General features: G+C 40.1%; 1 protein-coding gene across 1 annotated transcript in view; it reads right to left on the reverse strand.

Annotated features, from left to right (window-relative positions):
- The window catches only part of FSIP1 (fibrous sheath interacting protein 1), a 182971-nt gene that overhangs the window by 145436 nt on the left and 14813 nt on the right, over positions 1-22722 (reverse strand). The window contains exons 4-5 of the mRNA XM_040620447.1: positions 19637-19791; positions 18200-18293 (exon numbers count right to left, since the gene is read on the reverse strand). Coding sequence (XP_040476381.1) covers positions 18200-18293; positions 19637-19791 — 249 coding nt within the window. The remainder of the gene's footprint in view (positions 1-18199; positions 18294-19636; positions 19792-22722) is intronic.

Here is a 22722-nt window from a genome sequence, read left to right on the forward strand (position 1 = left end):
GGCAGCGTAGCAGGCTAATATACATATTTTAAGAGAAAATGAAATGAGCTTAACTAATTTAACTGAAGAAGCTAGAGAAAACAATAACAAGGCCAAGAAAAGAAAGCATAAAGAAACAAGCTAGAATGAGCAAAGAAATTCAAAACTGGCTCTTGAAGGTATAAAAAGAAAAATCTACAAGTGCAATTTTAAAAAGAGAAAACACTAATTGTGATCAAGATGACATGTTTTCAGTGAAAAACACACAGATCACTGGAACAGAAAAGGGAGTTCAGAAACAGACTCACAAAAATATAGTCAACTGATCTTTAACAAAAAAAGCAAAGGCAATTCAGTGGAGAGAGGATGATCTCTTTAACATGGTGCTGGAATAACTGGATGTCCATACGCAAAGGAAGGAAGGAAGGAAGGAAGGAAGGAAGGAAGGAAGGAAGGAAGGAAGGAAGGAAAACAAACCTGGAGAGGGAACTTACACTTTTCACAAATAATTCAACTAATGTAAAATGCGAAACAATAAAACTTCTAAAAGAAAACAGAGGAGAAAAACCCATGTGATCTTGGGTTTAGTGATGAGTTTTCATACTCAACACCAAAAGCATGATCCATGAAAGAACAAAATTGATATACTGAACTTTATTAGAACGTCTGCTCTACAAAATACACTGTAAAGAAAACAAAAAAGACAAGCCACAGGCTAGGAGAAAATACGTGTATTTACCAAACACGTATCTGATAAAGGATTTGTATCCAAAATACACAAAGCACTTAAAACTGAACAGTAAGAAAACAACAATCCAATTTTTTTAAATGGGCAAAAGATCTGAACAGACAACTCACTAAAGAAAATATACAGAGAGCAAATGAGCACCTTAAAGATAGACAACATCATTTGCCATTAGGGAAATGCAAATGCAAATTAAAACAACGAGATACCACTGCATACCTATTAGAATGGCTAAATTCCAGAAAACAATACCAATCGCTGCCAAAAATGCAAAGCAACAGGAATTCTCATTCTTTGCTGGTGGGAATACAAAACGGTAGAGCCAACTTGAAAGACAGTCAGTTTCTTACAAAGTTAAACAGTCTTCCCATATGTTCCAGCAAGCCTGCTCCTAGATATTTATCAAAGTAAATTGAAAATTTACAACCACAAAAAAAAAATCTGCATAAAATGTAAAGCAGCTTTATTCACAATCACCAAAAACTGGAAGCGGTCAAGATACCTTTCAATAGGTGAAGGTATAAACAAACCGTGGTACAGCCATAGAATGAAATACTGTTCAGTGACCAAAAGAAAGCAGCTATCAAGCCATAAAAAGACATCGATGAATCCTAAAGGCATATTGCTAAGTAAAAAAACCCAACCTGGAAATGCTACATACTGTACGATTCCAATTACATAACATTCTGGAAAAGGCAAACTATAGAAACAGTAAAAAGATCAGAAGCATCTAGAGGTGTGGGGGGAGGAGGGAGAGGTGACTGGGAATTCACACAGGATTTTTCGCAGTGGTGAAACTATTCTATATGATTCTCTACTGCTGGTCCCGTGACACTGTGCATTTTGACAACCTATCGCTTCACAACACAGAGTGAACTGTAATGCATGAAAGTTTTCCAAATATCATTTAGGATGTCAGAGAATCCCAAGATGGAACACAAACTGTGACCAAACGATCTAACTGCGTTACAAATGTCTGGAACAGTCTCACTGAAGGGGGTAGGAAAAAGGTATTCACCTTAAGTATCTGCGGAAACGAGTGGAGTCTGCAAGTATGGCGCATGGTCTGTGCCAAACTCTGCTAATAACAGAGACTGCACCTGAGCACTGAACTCCAGGTGACTAAGTTGTCTCCTATAGGGTACAGGTTAACAATTTTAATATCACTCCACATTTACTGGAATTGCGCAACAAGTGAAGGGAGGGCCAGTGGTGAGAGCCAGGTTTCTCACTGTCAGAGTAGAAGTTACAGTTAAGCAAGGGCAAATGGTTAGAAAGATTCATGTGGTAACAGCATAAAGTTGGAGACATCAGTATGAATCCACGTTTAGCTTAATATAGATACAGAGGGTTACACATAGAAATACTTATAGACATGGTATATAACAGGTTAGTATACTCACAAATATTTCCTTCCTTAGAGGGCCTAGAATCAATGACTCCCCAGTAGCAACAGCACACCTAGCATCCAGATCTTGGTTTCTAATATTATTCTCCAATCAGAGGAACCAGGGCTCCCTGAAGAGACAACTGATTCTAGGACTCAGATAGGAAATATACAAGCTGGGAGGTGGGGGAAGGGAGGGGAGGAAACATACAAACTGAGTCTGGTGCATCCCATAGTGCCAGAAAGTAAGGACGGGCTCAACGACAATAAAACCGGCCATGTTGGAGGTACATCAAAGGGACACGGGGGTGGGGTGGGGGACCCTGGGTAGCTCAGTCGGTTGAGCGTCCAACTCTTGATTTCAGACTCAGCTCAGGTCATGATCTCAGGGTTGTGAGATCGAGTTCCCTCTACCTCTGCCCCCTCTTAAAAAATAAAAAGGGACATAGATGTCAACTGAAAGAGCTCCCAATGACCAAAACTAGAAAAATTTGAGCGGCAAAATAAAGGGATATTAGATTACTATAATCCAATGTATAAAATAAATATCCACAAGTCTATATTGATATAAAGAAATGATTGAGGGGCGCCTGGGTGGCTCCGTCATTAAGCGTCTGCCTTTGGCTATGGGTGTGATCCCGGGGTTCCTGGGATCGAGCCCCACATCAGGCTCCCTGCTCTGCTAGGAGCCTGCTTCTTCCTCTCCCACTCCCCCTGCTTGTGTTCCCTCTCTCGCTGGCTGTCTCTCTCGGTCAAATAAATAAATAAATAAAATCTTAAAAAAAAAAAAAAAAGAAATGATTGAATAAGTACACGGGAAGAATAGACAAATCTCCCATGCAGATAATTCAAAAAAATTTATGTAAATACCCTGCCTTCAAGGAGGTGAAGTGTAACTCCCTACCTTTCAAGAAAGGGCTGCACATAGTAACTTCCTTCCAGAGACAGGATGGAAAGGGGGGAAAACTGAAGAACTTCACCGTGGAGAAATGTGACAAACACCTCCTCAGCCAGGTGATCAAAGTTGACCTCCACACTGATAAGTTACGTGGCTAGTATGATGTGACGGAATGGAAATGGCACTTTAACTTCATAGTGTTCCTCCCAAGAACATGCAACCTTTGTCAAATCATAAGAAAAATATGGATAAATCACAATTGCTGGAAATTCTACACGATACCTAATGAGTACTCCTCCTAACTGCCAAAGTCGTCAAAAGTCTGAGAAAGTGCACAGCCAAGAGTGGTCTAGGGAGACATGAGGACGCACATACTAACGTAATGTGGTATCTTGGATGGCACCCTGGAACGGAAAAAAAAGGGTAAAAACTAAAAGTCTGAAGAAAGTGTAGGCTTATTTAATAATAATGTATCAATATCGGTTCATTATAACAAATGTACCATACTATATGAATAATAGGGGGAGATGGTTACAGGTATATGGGAAATCACTATGCTATCGTCCTAATTTCTCGTAAATCTAAAACTGTGCTTTAAAAAAGTTAACTTAAAAAAAAAACTTTAAGATTGTAAAGAGGAAGGAAAACAGGAATTAAATCAGAAAAAAGAAATGTGGCATAATAAACAATAAGGGGAATTATTCTTTTAAAATACTATATGAAATTTTATTAGTAAAATGTTCAATCCTGGTGAAATGGACGTTTTGAAATCTCACTGACATGGATGTATTGCCAGAAATGACCCAGAAGACTAGAAAACTGAAATATAATAGTAAATATGAAAGAAGCTGAGAAAAGAGTCAGAAAATTGCCTCCAAGAAATTATTTGAAACAGATGGTTTTTCCAGTGCAATCTTTCAAGTTTTTAGGGAACAGATAATCCCCACATTATATAAACTATTTCAAAGCATAGAAATAAATGAACAGCCAGCCCCAATCATTTTATGAAGTTAACACAGCCTCACAAATCACACACACACACCCTCCCAACCCCACCTCTGCTGTCAACACCAGAACATACATGCACGTGGGCACACACAGTCATACACACACACACACACACACACACACAGAGCAAATCTCACTTATAAATATAGATGCAAAAATTCTGAGTAAATTCGGCCATTCAAATCTGGTACTAAGTTAAAAGAATAATCCTTCATAACCAAGAAATACTGACCAAAGAATAACACTCATTTAGTATTTAAACATCCTGATTTTAGAGGCACCTGGGTGGCTCAGTTGGTTAAGCGTCTGCCTTCAGCTCAGTTCATGGTCCCAGGGTCCTGGGATTGAGCCCCGCATGGGGCTCCCTGCTCCGCGGACAGCCTGCTTCTCCCTCTCCTTCTGCTGTTCCCCACGTGCCCCCCCCATGCTCGCTCTCTCACTTCCTCTCTCTCAAGTAAATAAATAAAATCTTTTAAAAATAAATAAATAAATAAATATACTGATTTGAAAACATTAAATAAGCTTGTCAAGATGGAAAAACCCTGATGATAGTTTAAATACCTAATGAAATGCACCCATAAATTTCAACACTAAGTCTTTATAAAGTTCTCAGAATAGGAATAATTATTGAAAAGGACACAAAAATTAACGTTATTTCAAGGTGATCATAAACCAACAAGACTCAAAGCAAACAACTAAAGATAATTAGAATGAATAAGAGAATTTAATTGTAACTGCGGCCCAGAAGAGATCAGTGGTCCAACTCAAGCACTCAGGCAGAGAGGGCAAAGCCTTCCTTCGTCCACCTTGTAGCTCCATTCAGGTCCTCAACAGCTCAGATGATGCCCACCCACACTGGGGAGGGGGACTCTACTCAGTCTACCAATTCAAATGCTAGCCTTTCCTGGAAATGCCCTCAAAGACACACCCAGAAATAATGCTTACCCAGACATCTAGGCATCTCACCATCCAGTCAAGTTGATGCATAAAATTAACCATCGCAAAGTCTGGATGGATGATGAAACCATTAACCCAGATAGAGGAAAACACACAGGAGGAGAAACAGATTTCAACAATGAGAGTAAGGGAGAGGAGAGAAGAAAAACAGGAGAGCTGGCAGGGAATGATGACACCAGTAAAAATGTTACTGGTCTATGACTGGCCAACTGCACTAGATGCTACAGAGAGGTCAAGTAGGGTAAAAACCGGAAGTCTGTCACTAGGCTTAGAATTTAAGAGGACCGCTGATGAAGTAGTTTCTGTAGTGTGAAAGGAGAAAACACAGACCACCAAACAGTTGAGAAGTAAATGGAAGTTGACCAGGTAGCCCTAGTACGTGTGGACTGTTCTTTCAAGAAGTCTGACCTTTAAGAAGAAGGGAAGTAAATGGGACCTGTTTGGGAGCAGGGTGAAGAACTGAGGGAGGAGGTTTTATTTGTCTGTTTGGCTGGTTTGATGGCTCTTTCTGTTTTGGGACCAGAAGATTCAAACATAGTAAGCTGGAGGGAAGGAGAGAGAGGAGGACAGATAGAAGCCCTAGGTGAGACACAGAATCATGGATGGATCAGGAGCCAGGGGCAGAGTGAAAGGGATGGGATGTCGTTGACCTTGGCCTTGGAGAACAGCACCTTCCCTCAATCTAAAATAAGAAAGACGGGGGATGGAGGAGAACAGAGTGCAGTTTAGAGACAGAAGGAAAGAATATGGAAGGGAGTCACACCCGGGTGGTTGTTTTCTCTGGGCATAAGAAGGCCGGAGTGAAGGACTTGCAGAAGACAGGAGGTTAAACACATGGTAAGCATTTGGAACGGCCACTTTGGAGAATGCAAAAGACATTGCTAGGCAATATTAAGACTGTAACAGAGGTTAAAAACCAAAAATCCTTAACTGCCCAGTCACCACAATTGATTTTCTCCCTCAATCCTCTGCAAAACAGGGTGGAAAAAGACTACCATATTTTCTTAGAATATTCCATCTTAACATCCACGAGGAAAAGTGGCATATACCTGAATTTCACAGAAAAGCATTTTCAAAAAGGTATTTTCAGATCATTAGAACCCTAGTTGATTAAGATGCTGTTGTGTTGTGCTTACATGAGCTTATAAATTTAGAGCTGGGAACACAGAGGCCAACGTGACAAAGGAAAAAGGAATAACCTCCTTCTAAAACACTGCTGACAAACAACTCTATCATCAGATGTGTTTCCCCCAGAGTACAGAATTCTGTCTCTATCCATCAGAGAAATGCTAAAAACTAAGGGAAAACTCCTTACGGTATGGTAAGGAGTTTTGATTTTCACCAGATCTCTCTATCAAAACTTAAAAGTGGCCCCTCAAAAATGGGGTGAAAAGACTTCTAAAATATTTCTGAGATCTCTAGCAAGTGTAATATTGTCTGCTTCAGCATCTCAATAGTTAAACTTGAGGTTATTAAGTTTGGATTATCAAGTCAAAATGTGGGGGGAAAAATCAACTTAATGTGGTTTTTCTCTTTCTCTTGGTGTCAAGGCCCCACTTGTGTTTACCTGTCAATAAAACCAAATATATGACGCAACAACCAGTACCTTTTCCTTTGTTTTGCTGTTGGTTCTTTGTGATGTTAGAAGGGCTAGGATGTATTTTGTATCTGAAGCGCTGGTTTGAAATTGCCATTGTGCTACCAGCCTGAAGTCCCTCAAATTACACTTAAATAAAAGGCTAATAAGCCATTGCAAGGGGGGGGCAGGGGTAAGGAAGAATATTCAACCTAGGAATGTCTCCCTTTTTTTTTTTTTAAAGGGAAAAGAGGCAGAAGGAAAATTTGGGTATGTTTGTAGATATGCGTTTAAAGTTCAAGTCTAAAAAAATTTTTTTAATTAAAAAAAAATTAAGTTCAAATCTAAGTAAGTCTGGCTCCAAACTCGTCCAGACGCTTTTTACAAGTGCGTATTTTAACTAGATGCTGCCACCTACTGGATAATTTACAAGGGTTTGTGCTTTCCTGGTAACAGAAAAAGTTCTGGAGAGGAATGGGGCAAAAGATTTCTGTTTTCATAAGCCTTATAGAAACATTTTATTTTAAAACTTACAGCTATATATAGGCTTGATCAAAATAATTGTTTCAATTTTGTACTTTTAATTAAGAGGGGTAACCAAAGTTCAGTGAATAACATGGGAAAGAAATCTCAGAATGAAACAAATGTAAGTAGTTTCACACCATTTTCTAATATGCAACTATGTTGTAACAGTAGGAATTGAAGACTTTAAAATCACTGCTATGTGGTCAAACCAGACCCTTACATTTCTATTAATTTCTCTTCTACAGGGGCGCCTGGGTGGCACAGCGGTTAAGCGTCTGCCTTCGGCTCAGGGCGTGATCCCGGTGTTACGGGATCGAGCCCCACGTCAGGCTCCTCCACTATGAGCCTGCTTCTTCCTCTCCCACTCCCCCTGCTTGTGTTCCCTCTCTCGCTGGCTGTCTCTATCTCTGTCAAATAAAGAAATAAAAAATCTTTAAAAAAAAAAAAAAATTTCTCTTCTACAGACAGTGAAAATTCTCTGCTAATAATACCTTTCTTAAACTGAAGATTCCAAAAGTTTCCTCTTTGGGAATGAAGTAATAACTATGTTATGTAAAATGTAAAGAAAAAATGTGTAATTAGCCTAATAATGTAGTCCAAAGTAAATATCTCCTTTGGTTTTTAAGACACTTAGAAATCAGATATGCATGACTGTTAAAAATATGCTTATGATATAAAAACCCAGCAGGAACTTTCACTAAGGAATTTGCCTTCTCTAAAAGACCAGTCACCAAAAAAACAAAAAGAATCTACTTAACTCTGAAGAACCAGGAACGCAGTAACATTGTCCCTTCCCTTGGGCACACCAGTCCCGCATGAGCTACAGACAGTAGCGAGAGTGAAAAGCAAGAGCCTAACAGTATCTATTATTCCCATTCCTTTTCCATTGACTCAACTTTTGCATCTTCTCTGCTCTGAGCACAATAAACACTGCCAATACATAATAACTAAGAATTCGAAATCTAAAAATTGGAACTCTAACATGATAATGTTTAAACCAGTGATTTTCCCTGAACATAGGTTTCGAGTCCCTGGTAACTCCAGTTTTCAGCTCATGAAGCCCAACTGATTTCCACATTAAAACATTAGAACTAATCTAACGTTACTGCAAATGTCTGAAGGGCCTATCGTAGTCACGTGACTCCAAAGCTACAGCAGGGAGCTCTACAGGTTTAAGCCAAATACACAGGGCATGAGCTTTAAAAGTGAATGTATTTGATAGTTCTGGTTTCATTTTGAAGAAAAGACAACTGAAAACAAAAGTCTTGCCCTGCAGGGCCAGAAGTTCATTTGGTAGTGAACTCTATGCCTGAAAAGGTTAACGTCAAAAAGTCACCACGGATCCTCTGTTTCACAGTCCCCCCTCCAGAGTCAACCAGGGGAGGTAGGGGCGGCCTCTTAGAACCGCATCATCCATTAGGGAAACCAGCATCCAGCTCCAGCTTTCCTGAAATACAGCTGCTGTGATACTATCATAGCCAGAATTATATTCCTGACACTGCCCATGTTCTTTATTTGGGAAAACAAACACAGTCTTGGTCCTAGGAAGGTACAGAATTACCAACAGACATGAAAGAAAATATAAGAAATCGTACTTTTCGAGACAGATTATCTTCATACAACAGCCTTCAGACATTTAAGTTAGTAAAATAGCATTCTATAAACTATAAGGTTAGAGGTGCTTTGCAGCCTTTTTTCTTTTTTTTTTTTTTTTTAAGATTTTATTTATTTATTCGACAGAGAGAGAGACAGCCAGCGAGAGAGGGAACACAAGCAGGGGGAGTGGGAGAGGAAGAAGCAGGCTCATAGCGGAGGAGCCTGACGTGGGGCTCGATCCTATAACGCCGGGGTCACGCCCTGAGCCGAAGGCAGACGCTTAACCGCTGTGCCACCCAGGCGCCCCTGCGGCCTTTTTTCTTAAATAGTGGACTCCCTGCTAAGCAACTCTCAAAGAGAAAAATAGGCTTGAGAAAAACACGTTATTGCAAAAAACTTTTTGAAAAAGACAATAGACCTGCCCCAATAAAATGTATTACAAAGCTACAGTAATAAAAACCGTGTGATACTGACATCAACGCAGACAGAAATATTAATGGAAGAGAATAGAAAATTCGGAAAGAGACCCAATTAGTGCATGATAAAGTTAGCATTTCAAATAAGTGAGGAAATGATGAATTATCCAATAAAAGGTACTGACATAACTAGTGTTAAAATCAAAACAAACAGAGACTGGGCACCTTGGTGGCTCAGTCGGTTAAGTGGCCAATTCTTGATTTCAGCTCAGGTCATGATCTCAGGGTCCTGGGATGGAGTCCTGCAGACTCAGTGGGGAGTCTGCGTGAGATTATCTCTCTCCCTCTCCCCCTCCCCACCCCGTTCATGCTCTCTCTCTCAAATTTAAAAAAAAAGGGTTGCCTGGGTGGCTCAGTAGGTTTAGCATCTGCCTTCAGCTCAGGTCATGATCCCAGGGTCATTTTGTTGTGATATATGAGGTAGAGAGCTGATCTGGTGGGTTTTTTTCCCCAATTTGTTAGCTGCATCAAAAGATCATAAATACCAAAATAAAACCAATGAACCAGAGAAGTAGTCATTAGTAAAAGTTCATTGTGCACACATCAAAAAGCAGCTTGTAAACTGGGAACACTAAAACCAAAACACGGCATGAGGCTCAGGGGTATTTTCTTATAAAGTAGAATGGTTACGTCATATCAATTTTGGAAAAACACTTGCAGTTTTGCTTGTGATTTCCAGACACATAAGCAAGAGATGACCCAGGTCAAGATAGCCTTGCAAAAGAAGCTAAATTAAGTTTTGTTTGTATGACTAAACTGCTTTTGTCTGCTCGGACAATGTTTAAGGCTTGTCTCCATTTGCTGTTGGTTTTTTAATTTAATTTAAACAATTTTTAAAGATTTTATTTATTTGACAGAGAAAGAGTGAGAGAGCACAAGCAGGGGGAGGGGCAGTGGGAGAGGGAGGAAACAGACTCCCCGCTGAGCAGAGAGCCCGACGTGGGACTCAATCCTGGGACTGAGGATCCTGACCTGAGCTGAAGGCAGACGCTTAACCAACAGAGCCACCCAGGCACCCAACACAAGTACATTTTTATGTCATCTAATATTGGAAAAGGCCTTTTTAAGCTGAACAGCAATCAATGAAAAGAGAAAAGAAATGACTGATTTAGCTAAATAAAAAAAATATCAAGTTTGGGAGAGCAAGAAATACCATAAAACTAAAAATAATAAGTTAGAAAAAAATGTTTTTGGTATTTATAATAGTCAAAGAATTAGTATCCTTAATATATAAAGTAGTCTTTCAAATCAATAAACAGGAGCACCTCATTTTATAAAAGAACAAGTAACTCACAAAATGGCTAAAAGAAAAAAATATTCAACCTCCTTAAATATCACAGAGATACAAATTATAACTCCATTTTAAATAAGTGAAGCTTTAAAACAACTATTAAATCCACTGTTGGGGCGCCTGGGTGGCTCAGTGGGTTAAGTGTCTGCCTTCGGCTCAGGTCATAATCCCAGGGTCCTGGGATCGAGTCCCACATTGGGTCCCCGCTCAGCAGAGACCCTGCTTCTCCCTCTCCCTCTACCCCTCCCCCAGCTCATGCTCTCTCTTGCTGACTCGCTCTCTCAAATAAATAAATAAAATCTTTAAAATAATAATAATAATAATAATAAATCCACTGGTATTGTGGGTATAGGAAAACAATGCTCAAATACACTACTTGGGAGGAGTCTAAATTGGTATAACATTTTAATGAGTCAATATGAATAAAAATCTTTAAAATGTCCAAGCCCTTTCACTTAGTGATTTCCCTTCGAAGTGTATTCATTTCCTGTATCTACTGTCACAAATTCACACAAACTTGGTCACTTAAAACAGCAGAAATTTATTCTCTCTCAGTTCTCGAGGCCATTAGTCCAAAATCAAGGTGTCAGTAGGGCTGCACTGCCTATGGGGGCTCTCGGTGAGAGTTCATTTCTTGCCTCTTCCAGTTTCTGGCGGCTGCCAGCATCCATTGGCCCGAGGCCACGTCACTCCAACCTCTGCCTCCTCCTTCACATGGCCTTCTCTTCTGTGTGCCTCTTCTCCCTCTGCCTCTCTCTTATGAGGATACTTAGGATGGCATTTAGAGCCCTCCTCCATATTCCACGATTATCTCCTCATCTTCAAATCCTTAACTTACTCACATATGCAAAGACCCTTTTTCCAAATAAGGTAACATTGACAGCTTCCAGGGATTTGACATGGCTATCTCTTGGGGGTCCATTTTTTCAACCTAGTTTTCAACCTAATTTTTTTAGTTACCGCAGAAGGTCATAATAGAATAATTACCCAAGGATGTTATCACAGCCTTATGTATAACTAAAGAAGTTGAAAAACAAAGAAAATAATCTAAATGTTTAACAGGAGAATATTAGTTAAATAAATTATGGTACATCCATGTAGGGAGTCATTAAAAATAATGCTGACACAGCATAAGGAATATAGTCGACGATACTGTACTAGTGATGTACCAGGCCGGATGGAAGCTATACTTGTGGTGAACACAGCACAATGTATAAACTTGTTGAATGACTATGTTGTACACCTGAAATGAGCGCAGCATTGTGTGTCAACTATACTCGAATTTTCAATGCTGATTACATCAATGCTGATGTAAATCATTCCACTTATCTATTGTTACATTAAAAAATCACCCAAAATTTAGTACCATACAGTGATAATTATTGCAGGCAAGATCTACTCATGGATGCTAACATTAGTGGACAAAAGTTTGGGGGAAAACAAGATATTTGCATAATCTTAAAGTATCTCGCCCAAGGTATTTATTAATTCTAAAAGGAAAATTAGTAACTGTACAATAGAGAAACCTGGCAGACACCAACTTAAGCAAGTTTTCAAGGTTACCATCCCCAGTGATATGAGACATTAACCTTAGGTACCCTGAGTGTGACTGAGTGAGAGCCCATACTTTCTGGAGTATTCTTAACAAAAATGCATAGCCTCTATCTAATCAAGGGAAAACCATCACACAAACTGAGACTGAAGGATATTTTACAAAATAGCTGACCAGTACTCTCCGGAAGTGTCAAGACCACAAGAAACAGGTAAAAACTGAGGAACTAACACAAATTAGAGGAGACTAAGAAAATATGACCACCAAATGCAAAATGGGATCCTGGGTTGGATACTAGAAAATAAAAAGGAAAATGGTGGGAAAACCAGTGGGATTTTAAGAAGGCCTATAGTTGAATTAATAGTATTATACCAACATTAACTTCTTAGTGTTGATCATCATAAAGTCGACCCTTGAACAACATGAAGGTTAGGAGAGCCAACTCCCCATGTAGTCAAAAATCCATGTACAACTTTTGACTCTGCCCAAACACTTTACTAATGGCCTATTGCTAACTAGAAGCCTTACCAATAGTGTAAACAGTCAATTAACATACATGTTGTATGTTACAAGTATTATACACAGTATTATTAAATAGGGTAGGCTGGAGAAAAGAAAATGTTATTAAGAAAATCATACGGGGAACCAGAAAAGACCCTAAATAGCCAAAGGAATGTTGAAAAAAAAATAAATGAAAACTGGAGGCATCACAATTCCAGACTTCAATCTCTATTACAAAACTGTAATCATCAAGACGGTATGGTACCGGCACAAAAACAGACACGTAGATCAATGGAACAGAACAGAAAACCCAGAAACAGACCCTCAACTCTATGGTCAATTAATCCTCAACAAAGTAGGAAAGAATATCCAATGGAGAAAAGACAGTCTAACAAATGGTCTTGGGAATATTTGACGGCCACATGCATAAGAATGAAACTGGACCGTTTCCTCACACCATACACAAAAATAGACTCAAAATAGATGAAAGACCTAAACGTGAGACAGGAATCCATCAAAATCCTAGAGGAGTGGGACACCTGGGTGGCTCAGTCGGTTAAACATCTGCCTTCAGCTCAGGTCATAATCCTGGGGTCCTGGGATACGAGCCCCAAGTCGGGTTCCCTGCTCAGTGGGGAGTCTGTTTCTCCCACTGACCCTCCCCCTGCTTGTGCTCTCTCTCATGCACACTTTCTATCTCTCTCTCACTCAAATAAATGAATAAAATCTTTTAATAATAAAAAAAAATCCTAGAGAAGAACACAGGCAGCAACCTCTTCAACCTCGGCCGAAGCAACTTCTTGCTAGACACATCTCCAAAGACAAGGGAAACAAAGGTAAAAATGAACTATTGGGACTTCATTGAGATAAAAAACTTTTTCTTTTTCTAGATTTTATTTATTTATTTGACAGAGAGAGAGAGACAGCGAGAGAGGGAACACAAGTAGGGGGAGTGGAAGAAGGAGAAGCAGGCTTCCCACTGAGCAGGGAGCCTGATGCAGGGCTCGATCCCAGCACCCTGGGATCATGACCTGAGCTGAAGGCAGACGCTTAGCAACTGAGCCACCCAGGTACCCAAGATAAAGAGCTTTTGCACAGCAAAGGAAACAATCAACAAAACCAAAAGACAATCCGCAGAATGGGAGAAGATATTTGCAAATGACATATCAGACAAAGGGCTAGTATCCAAGATCTATAAAGAACTTACCAAACTCAACGCCCAAAGAATAATCCAGACAAGAAATGGGCAGAAGACACAAACAGACATTTCTCCAAAGAAGACATACAAATGGCCAACAGACACATGAAAAAAATGCTCAACATCACTCAGCATCAGGGAAATACAAATCAAAACCGCAATAGAGGGGCGCCTGGGTGGCTCAGTCATTAAGTGTCTGCCGTTGGCTCAGGGCATCATCCCGGAGTCCTGGGATCGAGCCCTGCATCGGGCTCCTCTGCTGGGAGCCTGCTTCTTCCTCTCCCACTTCCCCTGCTGTGTTCCCTCTCTCGCTGGCTGTCTTTCTCTCTGTCAAATAAATAAATAAAATCTTAAAAAAAACTTCAATGCGATACCACCTCATACCCGTCAGAATCGCTAAAATTAACAAGTCAGGAAATGACAGATGTTGGTGAGGATGAGGAGAAAGGGGAATCCTCCTACTAATGGTGGGAATGCACTCTGGAGCAGCCACTTTGGAAAACAGTATGATGGTTCCTCAAAAAGTTGAAAATAGAGCTACCCAATGACCCAGCAATTGCACTACTGGATATCTACCCCAAAGATACAAACGTAGTGATCCAAAGGGGCACCTGCACCCCAATGTTTATAGCAGCAATGTCCACAATGGCCAAACTGTGGAAAGAGCCCAGATGTCCATCGACAGATGAATGGATAAAGAAGATGTGGTATACACACATATACACACACACACACACACACACACACACACACACACACATATATAATGGAATATTATGCAGCCATCAAAAAATGAAATCTTCCCATTTGCAATGACATGGACGGAACTAGAAGGTATTATGCTAAGAGGGTATTATGCTAATGAGAGAAAGGAAATTATCATATGATCTCACTGATATGTGGAATTTAAGAAACCAAACAGAGGATCATAGGGGAAGAGAGGAAAAAATAAAACAAGATGAAACCAGAGAGGGAGACGAACCATAAGAGACTCTTAATCACAGGAAACAAACTGAGGGTTGCTGGAGGGAAGGAGGGTGGGGGGATGGGGTAACTGGGTGATGGACATTAAGGAGGGCATGTGATAAAATGAGCACTGGATATTATATAAGACTGAAGAATCACAGGCCTGGACCTCTGAAACCAATAATGCATTATATGTTAATTAACTGAATTTAAATTTTAAAATGTTTTTAAAAAATCAGAAGGGGGTGTCTGGTTGGTCCATTCAGTTGAGCATCTGATTCTTTGTTTCAGCTCAGGTCAGATATCAGGTTTGTGAGATCGAGCCCCACATCAGGTTCCGTGTTCAACAAGGAGTCTGCTTCAGATTCTCTCTCTCCCTCTGACCCTCTCACTCGTGCTCTCTCTCAAACAAATAATAAATAAATCTTAAAAAAAAAAAAAAAGAAAATCATAAGGCAGAGACAATGCCTTTACAGCACTGTACTGTAAAACATCCACGTGTAAGTAGACCCATGAAGTTCAAGTCCATGTTGTTCAAGGGCCAGCTATACTACGGGTATACAAGATGTTAACGTTAGGGGAGGCTGCGTAAAGAGTAAACAGGGGGGGCGCCTGGGTGGCACAGCGGTTAAGCGTCTGCCTTCGGCTCAGGGCGTGATCCCATCATTATGGGATCGAGCCCCACATCAGGCTCCTCCGCTATGAGCCTGCTTCTTCCTCTCCCACTCCCCCTGCTTGCGCTCCCTCTCTCGCTGGCTGTCTCTCTATCTCTGTCAAATAAATAAATAAAATCTTTAAAAAAAAAAAAACAGTAAACAGGAACTCGTGCTGATTTGCAACCTTTCTGTAAGTTTAAAATTATTTCAAACTAAAAAGTAAAAAAACAAAACTTAGTGGCACAAAACAGTGACCATTTTACTACGCTCATGATTCTGTGGATCAGTAATTTGAGGGACACGGCAGGAACAATTTGTCTCTGCTCCACCGTGAATGAGGTCTCAGCTGGGGTGGCTGCATTTGGCTGGAGGTGTCCGTAGCAGCTCGCCTGAGACCATATGTCTAGCCTTGGCTATTCTCTACATGGTGTTTGCTAGGAATGAAATGTCCTCATATCTCTGGTGTCTGCACTGAAATACTGAGTCGTTAGGTTAGTTTCCAAGGGCTACTGAAACAAATAACTTCGGAACGGGTGGCTGAAAACAATAGAGATTTCTTCTCCCACAGTTCTGGAAGCTAGACATCTGAAATCAAGCTGTCAGCAAGGCCAGGCCCCTCTGAAGTCTCTAGGGAAGAATCCTTCCTGTGTCTTCCAAGCTTCTGCTGGCCCCCAGTGACCCTTGGCATTCCTTGGCTTGTAACTACATCATTCTAATCTCTGCCTCTTTCTGCACGTGACCTTCTTCCCTGTGCCATCCTGTCTCTGTGTCTCTATGTATCTTCTCTTCTTATAAGAACACCAAACATTGGATTTAGGGCCCACCTAATCCAGTACGACCTCATCTTAACTAATTACATCTGCAAAGACGCTACTTCTGAATAAGGCCCATTCTGAGGCTCTAGGTAGACATGAATTCTGGCGGGACAATACTGAACTCACTATAGGTGGGAACTGGCCAGCATCACTCCCTCTGTGTAGCCTCTACATGTGGCTTGTTTGGACCTTCTCGTAGCATGGCACCTTCAGTGTAGTCTGACCCCTTACAGGATGGTTGGCTTTCCTCTGAGTGAGCTTTCTAAGAAGAGAAGCAGAAACTGCCAGTCCTCTCAATGGCTAGGGCTGGAACTGGTGTAGGATTACTTCTGCTGTAATCTATTGGTCAAAGTAGTCCCAGCCCAGCCCTGAAAATACAGGATGACACAGACTCCACCCCTCTATGAGGACTGGAATGAACATACATGGAGGAAAGGAACTGATGGCAAACATCTTAGAAACCAACTACTGCACAGCTCTGTTCTTACTGACAGCTAAAGGTGCTCATGAGATACAAATTAGTAGAAAACAGATTACAAAACACCATATACATCATTTGATCTCATTTTTATTTTTAAAACATATATGGATATTTGCACTAAAATGTCTCAAAAGAAAGAGTAAATAAAAATATTAATGATTATCTCTGCAAGTTAAGAATTTAGGTGATTTTTTTCTTCCTATCTACCAATATTTTTTTTTTAAAGATTTTATTTATTTATTCGACAGAGATAGAGACAACCAGCGAGAGAGGGAACACAAGCAGGGGGAGTGGGGAGGAAGAAGCAGGCTCCCAGGGAGGAGCCTGATGTGGGGCTCGATCCCATAACGCGGGGATCACGCCCTGAGCCGAAGGCAGACGCTTAACCACTGTGCCACCCAGGCGCCCCACCTATCTACCAATATTTTCTAATACAGATTACATGTGTTATTTCCATAACAAAATAGAAGGAGAAAGTAAATGATCTATGATTTTAACAGGCAAATAGCTTTTGGTGTTTTAATTAGGATATACAAATGGTAAATTTCAATAAGGCCAATCTAGATATAGATCTATCAAGGAGAAACTCAGACAGACTCATTTAAAAAAAAAAACAAAAAAGTCCTTAGTCATAGAAAGGGCAATCCAGATAGGCACCTGCCTTCTTGGGGAGAAACATTTAATGTATTCCGAACCCAAATCCCTCAGGCCCAAGCAGTTTCTGAATCTCAATGCTAGGTCCAGAAAGAAACAAACTTGAAGGAATTTCATTCATATCAAAGCTCACGCTAAACAGCCGCAGAAGTCTGAGTCAGGTTCTCCGGCTTCTGCAATGTTAGACGTTCACTTTGCAAAAGACAGATGGAGCCCAGGATTCTCAGAGAAATCAGAGGCCCCTGCTCAGTCAGTCTTACCCCCAAGCAGTACTGGATAACCACTTATGCGACGTAGGTTAAAGGATTTCCACAGTGTCCTGCCAAAACATATCAACTGCTTCCCAATCCCTAAAATGTTCACCACCGTCTAAGTAAGTGAAAGATTACACGACTCCATAAACTTCTGTAGATGAAGGAGGAGGAGGAGGAGGAGGACAAGGAGGAGGAAAAGAAGGATCAGAGATATACATAAACATGAGTTGGGAACGTAGAAACATGTGCAATTAATTGGCTGGTCTCAAAAGCAAGACTAGAAGAGAAAAAGAAACTGGACAAATCAGTAATGGCTTTTTACGAAAGGGCTTGCAGAAGCCTGAGTGGGACACTCCATGGGAGAATTCTAGACAGTTAGGAGACTGTCTACATCGACAGAGTGTCTAGAGGTCTCTAAGAGGCACAGAAAGTAAAGGCAAAGACATTTTGTCTATTTCCCAATTTTACATTGCCCCTACCCCACACCCTTGAGCAGATACAAAACCTAGAAACCTCTGAAACTTACCTACACTCAGGACAGTTCCATATAATCCTATCTCAGTTGATCGTTTCCCCTAAAGAACAATTAGGCTCAAAGAAAAAGAAAACAGCTGAACTGGGAATTTTACTTTAATCCAAATAATCTACGACTCTGAGATAAAAAGAGGGACAAATTTTACTCACCAGCAGTTTCTTCTGATGCACCAGTCAAAGCTAGAAACTTTTTTGTATTTTCCATCTCTTCATTACTTTGCAAAGTTTCACTAGTTTTTGCAGACTAATAAAAGAGAAACAAGTTTAAACATGGAAAAAGAAGGCAACTATACTCATCGATATTTTTTCCAAATTCCATTGATTCCAAACTGTGTACATACAAACGAGAAGGTTCAGGTCTTCTGTATTCCTTTAGTTAGGAAATCTATTAGTGTTCCCATTCCCACAAATTCTAGCAATGAATATTCCCAAATAGAGTTAGGATATATGTCTATCATGACACAATAATTATCTTGCTTAAATCTTCAGTTTCTGTTCAGTATTTCCTATAACTAATAAGTAACCTAGAGGTACATCGTCAAAGTACAGTTTCAGACATTTCAAGATCGATACTGTATTTTATTATGGGTCATCTTTCTTGTTTCCAAACAACTAAAAATTTGTTTTGAGATTCAAAAAGAATAAATGACAGACTAACTTTTTCTGCTAAAATTTACATAAACCATTTCTCTAGTTTTAAGCACTGCGTTTTGAATGGTGCTTTCGTTCTACCCCGTGGTCTGCCTGGGAATCTTGTAAAAATGTATTCTTAATTACTTCATTATTAATTCATATTATCGTCTAGGAATTTCCTTGAAGTCAGTCAACTGATCAAGGAGGAATTTTTCAAAAACAACCAATCTGTTTTTACGATACTCCTTGCTTTCAAAGGGCTCTCCTTAAAGGCTCAAAGTTCAAATATGAGCCAATGGCTATACATCGAGTCAGCGCAAGCATCTGGTCAACTTCCACCCCTCAATACTACAGAGAATAAAAGGTCCAAGAAGGCCAAGGAACATGAACGGAGCACAGGAAATGTCCTGAGACAGAAGCAAATAGAGCGTGGTCCCAGACCACAAGCACTTCACAGCTTCTAAGAGATCTGGACCAGCATATGAAATAGTGAACTCCCCACTTCTTGGTCACAAAAGTTTACTCAAATAATAATGGTCACCAGAGGGTGAAATGTTTGGTATATTTATGTATTTATCTCCACACTGTCAGCTTGCTGAAGAAGAAGTAGAAACACATTCTCGAAGAACATAGGCACCACATCACTTTGTATGCCAGAGATGGGGGATCCCCAGCCTGACGCTGGGAAGAGAGGTCTACTGCTCTGTCCGTGGAAAACGACCACGCCAATGCAGTGCCTGAAATCTGGAATGCCGCTAAGTTACCTTGTGCAGTTCCAGAACACTACCTCCCTCACCCGCACCCCCCCCCAATATGGACATATACACACCACTGTCCTACTTCCACAAAATTAATCAGTAAAGGCAGACCACGCTGATACAACCACAGTCTTTTCTTACTCATCGTAGAGGAAACTGCTTCCTCCATGTCAGCATTCGGTTAAACAATTCTTACCTTCAGTTCCTCCCACAGCTTTATTCTCATGTCTACACCTTGCTTCTTAATTTCTTTTTCTCTATATTGTCGCTTCACCAATATCTTATCAAGCCTCTTCATCTTCTGAAGAGCATCTTGAAGTTGAGAATCTAATTCTTTTAATTCGGGTTCATCTATATTGTGTCGAAAGGAGGAGTGAGCTTGAAGTTTAGTACAACCATAAAGTTTCCCTTTGTGTTTACCGTTTGTTCTTTCAGTCAACGTATGTTTACGGCTCACGAGAATACCTAACAATGGTGTCACGTATCTTGATTTACAAAGTGCTTTCACATGTATTTTTTCATATAATTATCTAACAACCCTGTGAAACAGACATTTATCTCTGTTTTATAGTTGAAATAACTGGGTCTTTTCTTTTGTCCCTCTTTAAAATTTTTTTAATTTGAGCATAATTAAACACAATGTTACATTAGTTTCAGGTGTACAACATACTGATTCAAAACTCTATAACATGCTGTGTGCTCACCACAAGCATAGCCACCATCTGTCACCATTTAATGCTATTCCAGTACCACTGACGGAAAAAAAATAAAACAATACCATTGACTGTATTCCCTATGTTGTGCCCTTTATTCTCATGACTTACTCATTCCATAACTGGAAGCCTATTATTTTCCACTCCCCTTCACCCATTTTGCCCATCCCCACTAACCCTTTCTTTTTCACAACTATCACTTGGTTCTCTGTGTTTATAGGTCTGATTCCACTTTTTTGTTTATTCAGTTTTCGTTTTTATTTTTATTTTTTTTAAAGATTTTATTTATTTATTTGACAGAGAGAGGGACAGCCAGCGAGAGAGGGAACACAAGCAGGGGGAATGGGAGAGGAAGGAGCAGGCTCCCAGCGGAGCAGGGAGCCTGATGCGGGGCTCGATCCCAGGACACTGGGATCACGCCCTGAGCCAAAGGCAGACGCTGAACGACTGAGCCACCCAGGCGCCCCTCGTTTTTGTTTTTTAGATTCTACATATAAGTAAAATCATATGGTATTTGTCTTTCTCAGTCTGACTTATTTCAATTAGCATAATACTTGTTAGGTCCAACCATATTGTCACGAATCACAAGATCTCATCTTATTATAGCTGCCCAATGTTCCATTGTGTGTATGTGTGTGTGTGAGTGTGTGAATATATACCACATCTTCTTTAACCATTTATCTATCGATGGACACTTGAGTTGCTTCCATATCTTGGCTATTATATGTAGTATTATAATACTACAATAAACATAGGTGTGTGTATATCTTTTCAAATTACTGTTTCCATTTTCTTTTGGGTAAAAACCCAGTAGTGTAATTCCTGGATCATACAGTCATTCTATTTTTAATTTTTTGAGAAACCTCCATCCTGTTTTTCATAGTGGCTGTACCGATTTATATTCCCACCAACAGTTTGCAAGGGTTCCTTTTTCTCCACATTCTTACCAACACTTGGAAATAACTGGGTCCTCTCAAATAGCTAAAAAATTATAGTACTGAACTCAGAAGTGGGTCTCATCTAGTTTCCAATCTCGAAATACCTCTCCTTCATTCTGCTATACCTTCTATATTCACAACTAATAAATAAGAGATAAGACAAAGACCTGTCCTGAAGTTGCTTCAGACTCCCCAAAAGAGAGGCGTGGAGCTCTTTGAGAAACAGCAGCAAGATGTAGCGTGTCAACACACAAAGTGGTTCCAACATACAAAAACAAGTTGAGGAAAGTACTCCATGGAACCAGGTACCTTTTATCTACGCCCCTCCCATTTATTCTATTTTCTTGAAGCACCTAAAAATGGATAATTGGTAGCAACTTGCTTGAAATTAAGGACTCTTTAGAATTTTTTTCCCTCAAGTTTTAACTTACGATTAATGATAGTGTTAGTAATAGCAGCTAACATCTATGGAATTATCTGATGGGCACAATGTTAAGGGCTTTATTTACGGGCATTATCTCATTTAATCCTCATCATAATCCTGTGAGGTAGTATCATTATTGTTCCCATTTTACAAGTTAGTAAACTGGGGCTAATTTGTAACTAAATTACATATATGTCCAAGATGATATAACTAGTAAATGGCAGTCAGTTTCAACCCTGATCTGTCTGAATCAAGAGCCAAAACTCTTCACCACCAGGCGATACGTCCTCTGTGAAGTCTGACGAAAGATGATAATCTGGCAATGAGCATAAATGCTCAAATACGAAAATCTCAGCCACTCCAGGTTAGATCATTAGAAATGGCATATTCTGCTAAGAAACACCAAATTTTGCAACTTTTTAAAATCCAGAGAGTCTAGTGTGTTTCTCTACAATGTATATCACTTCCTCTTTAAGGAAAAGGAGATATTTCCAGAAGGGAATTAACTTATCCAAAAAGAACACTGATCTTATTAATAAGGAGTTTCTGCAAACCTTACTGCTTACTTATTTCAAATGCAACAGCCTTTAGCTCTAGTTCCCAACTGCCAATCCTAGCACTCTCAGCCTCCATATACATAGATGGTCTATATGGCAGGAACTCATGCATGAAGGAACTCACGCAGTTCTGAAACAGTATAAACAAGTACAGAGTAACCTGGATCAACAGCGGGGTGCCTAGGGTGGTGGTTCAGTGGGTTGGACGTCTGAGTCTTGATTTTGGCTCAGGTCATGGTCTCAGTATCATGAGATCGAATCCCGGAGTTGGGCTCCACACTCAGCACGGAGTCTGCCTGTCCCTCTCCCTCTGCTGCTCCCCCACTTGCGCCCACACATACGCGCGCTCTCACTCTCTCTCTCTCTCAAATAAATAAATGAAATCTTTAAACTGGGCCAACAGCTAATCTCAGCTATAATGCCTCATTTTCTGATAACTGTGACCCTGAGTCACCCAGCCCAACTTTGAGAGTTAACCGCATCCCAGACATACTCTAAGTCAGCAGTTCCCAAAGCTTATGACCTCAGCTTCCCTTTATAGCCTTAAAAATTATTTTGAACCCAAAGTAGCTTTTGTTTATGTTACATCTATTGATAATTACCATATTAGAAATCAAAATTGAAAAATATTATAAAGATGTATTTATTCA

The sequence above is a fragment of the Ursus maritimus genome, unplaced genomic scaffold (genome assembly GCF_017311325.1).
Source record: "Ursus maritimus isolate PB19 unplaced genomic scaffold, ASM1731132v1 scaffold_35, whole genome shotgun sequence".
In the NCBI taxonomy this organism is placed as follows: domain Eukaryota; kingdom Metazoa; phylum Chordata; class Mammalia; order Carnivora; family Ursidae; genus Ursus; species Ursus maritimus.